The 7,500-nt window shown below is 35.1% G+C and overlaps 1 protein-coding gene across 1 annotated transcript in view; it reads left to right on the top strand.

Moving 5' to 3' along the window:
- Positions 1-7,500, top strand: part of LOC124424182 (serine/threonine-protein phosphatase 2B catalytic subunit 2-like) — a 200,123-nt gene that overhangs the window by 333 nt on the left and 192,290 nt on the right. The window contains exon 1 of the mRNA XM_046962879.1: positions 1-22. This exon is cut by the window's left edge and continues 333 nt beyond it. Within this exon, the coding sequence (XP_046818835.1) occupies positions 1-22 (22 nt within the window). The remainder of the gene's footprint in view (positions 23-7,500) is intronic.

Here is a 7,500-nt window from a genome sequence, read left to right on the forward strand (position 1 = left end):
ACGACGGAACGAGTGATCAAAAGTAAGCCATGAGAAAGTTTTCCCTTCTCTATATATATGCGGAACTACTATGTTATTATATTTTTTTTTTAAAGTGCAAAGACTTTTCTCATGCGAGAATGATAGAAAGAGAGAGAGAGAGAGAGAGAGAGAGAGAGAGAGAGAGAGAAATAGTCATGCCGTGTACGCGATCCTCTTGAACGGTCCTTTTCTCCGTCGGTATGTCAGATTCCGAAAGAGTAACGGATAATATCTTTCACCCCATTTACTTACCTTTCTTATTCTTTTCTCTTTTTTTTTTTTTTTCTTTTTCTTCCTCTTCTTCCTCTTTTTCTTCATCTTTTCTCATTCCGTCTTTCGTCATCAATTTATATCTATATATTTCATATTTCCCCATTTTCTTTTCTTTTCTTTTCTGTTTTTTATCGTGACTTAGGCCAAATGAATTTCCTCGGAAGAGAACATTGATCGTTCTGTTCGAGGATCCGCGTGCGAAAGAAGAGGAGAGAGATTGAGAGAGAGAGAGAATGAAAGGGGACGAGAGAAGGAAAGAGAGAGAGAGGGAAAAGAAAAACAAAAAGAAAGAAATAAAAAGAGAGCGAGAGAGAGAGAGAGAGAGAGAGAGGCGCGTCAAAACACGATGTGTGTGTCGCGCGGGATTGATTTTCTTGGTGGCCCCATGGCGCCATCGTTATCGACCTGACAACGTTCTCTCGCTGACCCTTCGTTTTTCGCCTTTCCTCGTCTCGGCTAGCTCGACTATGCTCTTCTCGCGGCCTCTTTTCCGAGGCCGAGCGTCGCACCCGTCACACGATCCTTCTTCTTCTTCTTTTTCTTCTTTTTCTTCTTCTATTACTGTTACTACTACTACTACTACTACACTACCAACTTCTACAACTACTACTTTTACTACTATTGCTTCTATTACTTTTACTACTACTTTTACTACTATTACTTCTATTACTACTATTACTATTACTACTACTACTACTATTACTATTATTATTACTACTACTATTATTATTATTGCTTCTCTTTCTTCCTTGGTTTTTCCTTCTTCAACTTCTTCTTCCCCTTCAACTTTTTCTTCTTCAACATCTTCCTTTTCAACCTTTCTTCAATTTCCCTTTTAGCTCCTTCTTCTTTTTCTTCTTCTTCTTCTTCTTCTTCATCTTCATCTTCAACTTCTTCCTTTTCAACTTTTCTTCAATTTCCCTTTTAGCTCCTTCTTCTTTTTCCTCTTCTTCTCCTACAACTTCTTTAGCTTCTTCCCCATATTCGACTTCTTTAGATTCTTCTACTTCTACTTCATCCTCTTCAACTTCTTCTTCCAATTCAACCGTTCTCTTCCTTATTTTCCTTTTCAGCTTCTTCTTCTTATTCAACTTCTTCCCTTTTCAGCCTCTTCTTCGGGTTCTTCTTCATCAGTTTTTTCTTCATGCTTCATTTTCTTCTTCTTCAATTTCTTATTCTAGAAAAGAGAGCCTTTTCCAAGCACGCGAGCGACCTCGTTTCATTCGAGGTCGAGGAACGGAATCGTCTCGAGGACGTTGCTTCTTATCGTCGTCGTTATTTTCATTGTCGTTCTCGTAGTCGTAGTCGTGGCAGGCTCGAAAATTCGCGTCTGGACGCAGCGAGCGAACGAGAGCGAGCGAGCGAGCGAGCGAACGAGCGATCGATCGATCGAGCGACGAACAGCTGACCGAGCGCGGTCACGCGTCCGCCCGCTACCGCCGCCGCCGCCGCCGCCGCCGCCGCCGCTGCCGTCGCTGCTGCCTTCGCCACTGCCGCCCCCGCCGCTACAACTGTGCCGCAACTGTACCGCAACCGGACAGATCGACCGTTTCTCCTTTCTCGTAAGGATAGATCGATCGTTTTGAAATTTTTTAAATGTTACTGATTACATACTTTCAATAGTCTTTTTTCGAGGATAAAAAAATATTTTCGAGGATGAACAGAAAGAGGTTGCGGTGGTGGTGGTTGTTGTAATAGTGGAGATGTAAAAGAAGAAGAAGAAAATGATGATGATGATGATGATGATGATGATGATATGCTCGATTCACGTGTCGTTGTTCCTAATAATAACCGAGAAAATTTCGTTCGAGCCGAGAAAATTTCGTTCGAGCCGAGAAAAGGTCGCCACGTAGATTTTATATATATATATATATTTATTATGTTATGTACTTACTACCGACCGACAAACCAAATCGCTAGCCAACTACGTTCCCAATCCTCGTATGCTGCGACGTTATGGCCTTTTGCCAACGTACAGCATGATTCCATCTCTTTATTTATTTATTTATTTATTTTATTTTATTTTATTTTTTTGTCCTCTTTCTTTTTTTCTCACTTTCTATCGTAATTCTTCCTCGTATTTATAAATACTATTACAAAAGATTCGCCTCTTGCTCCTCCTCCTCTTCCTCCTCCTCCTCTTCCATCCTCTTTATTCCCGAGAATAAATCGGATCCCAGGTCGGTATGAAGATATAATTCGAAATGTCTTCTCGATTATCCCTTCTTTAATATTCTTCGATAATATTCATCTATCGGGATATTGATAATTGGAAAATTCTATTATCATACATATATCATATTTTTTATTTACGTATCGTCATGATACTTTTTCTTTTCCTTTCCTTTTCTTTTCTTTTTCTTTTTTTTTTTTTTGGAATTATTATGGTTATTAAAGTACTGTCGATTATTGTTCAATTAATATTCAAATATTAATCGTTAACCGATTCATATAACCCATAATATATAAAACTGGGGGTTTAATAATATTCATCGTTTATCTACTATTCGTAAGAAATAAGAAAGAAAGAGATAGAGATAGAAAGGAAGAATGTTAAAATGTGTGTCTCATCATAGGATCGAAACACGTATGTCCACGAACAAAACCGATTTCAGAAGTGAAATTCATTTCGTTCGTTCATTTCGTTCGTTCATTCCTTCGTTCATTCCTTCGTTCATTCCTTCGTTCATTTGTTTCTTTCGTTTATAATATAACAAAGTATTAATCTTTAGTCATGTAGTAATGTTAGAACGGAGAGCGTCATTTTCGTTTGGTTCTTTAGACACGATCGACCATTGTTGGCACACTCCGTTAGATTCTACGAATTACTTATACGCATACCGATGCGTAGTAGTAGTATAAAACGATAATTATAGTAAAATGAAGGTTATATTTATTATGTGAGAAGGAATAATACATAACCCATTATTCCGTAATCGTAGTCTTTCTTATATATTAATAGAAAGTCATAATCTTAAAAATACGTAAAAAGAGGGAGAAGAGAAGAAACCAAATTTAGGAGGTACCTGCTTGGATGCACAGGTGGTACGGGTCAGGTCATTGACCCTTTACGGAGATTAGTGTGTGCTATTTCCGAGTACACTTTTGTATTCCTTTTTTTTTCACCTGTGTCTTTCTCTCCCTTTCTTTTTCTCTCTTTTTCTCTCTCTCCCTCTCTCTCTCTCTCCTCTTTCGAGCCACGCGACCATACCTGATTACTGAGAATAATAGAGGGAGAGAGAAAGAGGGAGAAAAGGGTGCTGAAGAAGAAAAGAAATACCTGCAGCGACCCTTAAAACGGCCATTTCTGATCTTTTTAACACAACTACAGTAATATATGGCGTTTCAAAAATGAAGATAAAAATTATGTTGCTCCTACTATTTCTTTTTCTTTTTTCTTCTTATTCTTCTTTTCTGCATCGTCTTCTTCTTTTTCTTTCGTCTTTCGTTAATTAATTATATTCAAACGTAGATATTCTTTTTAATTAATAAACGGTGTTGATCGTATATCCGAGAAAATAATCAATGAACGTTTTCTCTCGAAATAAGTTTTATAAAATGGAACAAAGACCTTTCTATCTTCGTTAGTTTTACGATTCGATGCAAAAGGACAGAAAGGAAAAAAAAAAAAATCATAAAAATGAAAAAGAAAAATTAGTTTAAGACGTATCGAAAGAAGATTAATTATCGATCTTTAAAAAGTCTCTGAGTCCTTAACAATAATAACGTATTTATACTAATTAATTGTTTATATATCAAAAACATTGTCGATGCTTTTTATCGGGATCGCAATCATTACTGTTACTACGAATCAATTACAACAACGTTGTCGGTTGCCCAACGATCGCGACACTGTTGTTTCGTTTGATTATTGATGAAAAAAAAATTTGCATAAAAAGTGCATGCATAAGTAAACAAGTAATTATTATATTATAATTATTACAAAACAGAGCCGTTGGATCGCGAAATATGCAGGTCGATGTGCTGCTGCCATTTTTCTTCTTCGATGTATGATCTCCTTTTTATCTCTCTCTCTCTTTCTTTCTTTCCTTCTTTCTTTCTTTTTTTGTTTTTTCTGTCTCTGCGGGTTCCATTGTCATTGTTATCGCGGTCGTAATTAAGCGCAAGGGCTGGCGCACAACGTGCGACACGAGTGTGTAAGGTTTCGACGCCGCCCGTTGTCAGTTCTCTTCCGCGTCGTATTCACATTGCTTTATGCTATCTTACATAATTGAAATGTTCGAATGTGGCGTCATCGTTCGCGCTGGCGTAATGCTTACATTTCTTTTTTTCTTTTTTTCTCTCTCTGTCTCTCTCTCTGTCTCTCTCTCTCTCTCTCTCTCTCTCTGTCTTTCTATCTTTTGCAACGAGCATATTTTTGACATTATACAAAATAGCTAAGAGTATTCTCTTCGATACATGGAAAGGAACTCTTTTTTTCCATTCTTTTTTGTTTTGTTTTTGTTGCGATTTTGTATGTCACGATATCTTGAATATCACGATAAATCGAAGGCAAACATATTTTTTCTATTCATTTACACGTATCTAACGTTTACCTAAATCTATATATCTAACGGTTATTATATACATACCTAAATGTTTTTCTGTATCTACAGTTTTTTCTGGTTTGTTTTTGGTTCTTTTAATACTTAATAATTTAATTTAATTTATATAAGTAATTTATATAATAATATATATATATATATAATAATTTAATATAAGTAATTTATTTTTTCCTACGTTGCATGAAGCAATTATTTTATATAATAATAATAATAATAATAATAATAATAATAATAATAATAATAATAATAATAATAATAATAATAGCATAACAATGTATATTTAAATGATGCTTACGAAAGTACGAGGACGATTATTAGCATTTTATCGTAGGAAATTATTGCATAAGGCAATCATCGAAAAAAATAGATCGGACGATTATATTTATTTATATATTTGTTTATCATTTTTTTTTTCTGCTTTGTATTCTCGACGATCGACAACGACGCTCGACTAGCACCTTCTCTCTAACAGACTCACGCTTGTTTATTACGCGGTTATAGAATCGTCGTGAGCGGTAACTCGAGGTCATTTCGAGGTTAAGTTATACGTTGACTTCTATTCCGTTGATAGTGTTGTTCTCGTGGCCAATATAGAAATGTTGCTCGCGCTTATGTGTTAGTCAATATGGAAATTGCATTGCGCCCTGTTTCTGTTGGTTGTTGCGTCTTACAAAATATGGTGTGTATCTGTATATTAGTGTGTATCCATGTATGTGTATGTGTACGGATATGCGGCGGGTGTGGTGCGCGTGCGAGCTCCTTGTTTGTTATATCCGCCTGTTAATATAACGCGAATGTGAATTTTCTTTCATGGATAAAATGTTTCTTCCTTCCTTTCTTTTTTCTTTTTTCTTTTTTCTTTCTCTTTTCTTTTTTCCTCGTGCCGAAACGAAAGCAGCAGTTTCACGTTCATGTATATATGTATATGGGATGGATCGAAAATTTTCTCAGTTTTCAATTGGAAAAGGAGAGAAGAACAATGTAAAGAAAAAGAAAAAAAAAAAAGAAAGAAAGAAAAAAGAAAAAAGAAAAAAGATTAGCCCGTAAAAATCTCGAGAAGGAATAATTAATTATTACAAATTATTTCGAAAAATTCTGAACCATCTTGTGTGTGTATATATACATACATATATATATATATATATATTTTTTTTTTTTCTCAATATAATTCGAAGATTCCTTTCGATGCAATTTATATATATATATATGTGCGTGTATGTGCGTATAAGTGTATATATATATATATATATATTTCTTCTATTTTAATACTTTTTCTCACACTCTTGTTTACGTTAACATAAAATACGACGGACATTCATCTTCATCGAAAAATAGAAAAAGAAAGTAAGAGAGAGGGAGAGAGAGAGAAAGAGAGAGAGAGAGAGAGAGAGAGAGAAGAGGAACATTTTGTTCACAAATAAGAAAGAAGGAAGAGGTGGAGAGGAGTAGACCGATAAACGCGTACTTTCGATCCTCCCTCTCTCTCACACACACACACACTCTTGATATCGATTTTCCATCGGCAAAAGACGAGGTAGCGGAGTGAAAGCTTCGAGAAAGAAGGGTAATAATTCTTCTTTCGCAAATATACGTTGGATACGGTCGAAGAAATACGCGAGATATACGTGTCGCTCGTCGATCTCTCGAAAACGTACTCCTTCTCTCTTCTTCTTTTCCTTTCTTCCTTTTCTTCTTTTTCTTCTTCTTCTTCTTCTTCTTCTACTACTACTACTTATGCTTCTTCTTCTTCTTCTTCTTCTTCTTCCTCTTCAAGGATATATCATGCTCCCTTGAACGTTTCCCAACTGACACACATTACAGGGTGATCCAAAAGTTCTTAAGAGATTTTCTTACAAATCAATTCTTATTTTTTTTTTTTTGCTTATACTTTTTTATTTTCTTTTTTATCGCTTTTTTTTTTTTAGATTTCGTAAAATTGTAAAATCCAATAGAAAACGGTATTGAACTTTTTAAGAAAATTTTTTTTGTCCTACCCTATATATATATATATATACATTTGATATGAACAGCACATATGTTTTTTATGTGTTTCGTCATAGATAGATTTCTCTTATGTTAGAAAACGTTTGCTCGCTCGACAAATACGAACGATTTGAATAAGGTCGTTGATGATAATAATTTGTCGAGGACAAATCTAAGCAATAAACTATGCTATTAGTATACGTAAATCGCGTATATGCGTTTCGTATTAACGTAACCCTAACAACGATCTCTTTAGTCATCTTTATGTGTATTATTCGTGTATGCGTACGCATTAAATATAAAATAGGACGGTTGGGTGAGAAGGGAGAGGGAGGATGATCTGGAAGGGGAGAAAACACAACTATAATAAAGTCACTCTTTAAGGAAATAGATCTGTAAATAGAACGTGGATATAATACTAGAAAATGTCGTTGTACGTGCTTACAAACATATGTATATACATACCTCTACGTACGTACATAGATACATATTTACGTACGATCTTTATGGATATAAAGAAAAGAAAAGAAAATGGATGAAACATTAATGCGAGAGAAGAAAAATGTGTAAAGCAATTTATGTAGTTATCTAAGTTTAAACCGCATATAAGGCCGTTTACAAATCGAAGCGATAAAGAATGATACGAAGAAGTTTCTTC

This window comes from Vespa crabro, chromosome 5 (assembly GCF_910589235.1).
Source record: "Vespa crabro chromosome 5, iyVesCrab1.2, whole genome shotgun sequence".
NCBI classification, from domain to species: domain Eukaryota; kingdom Metazoa; phylum Arthropoda; class Insecta; order Hymenoptera; family Vespidae; genus Vespa; species Vespa crabro.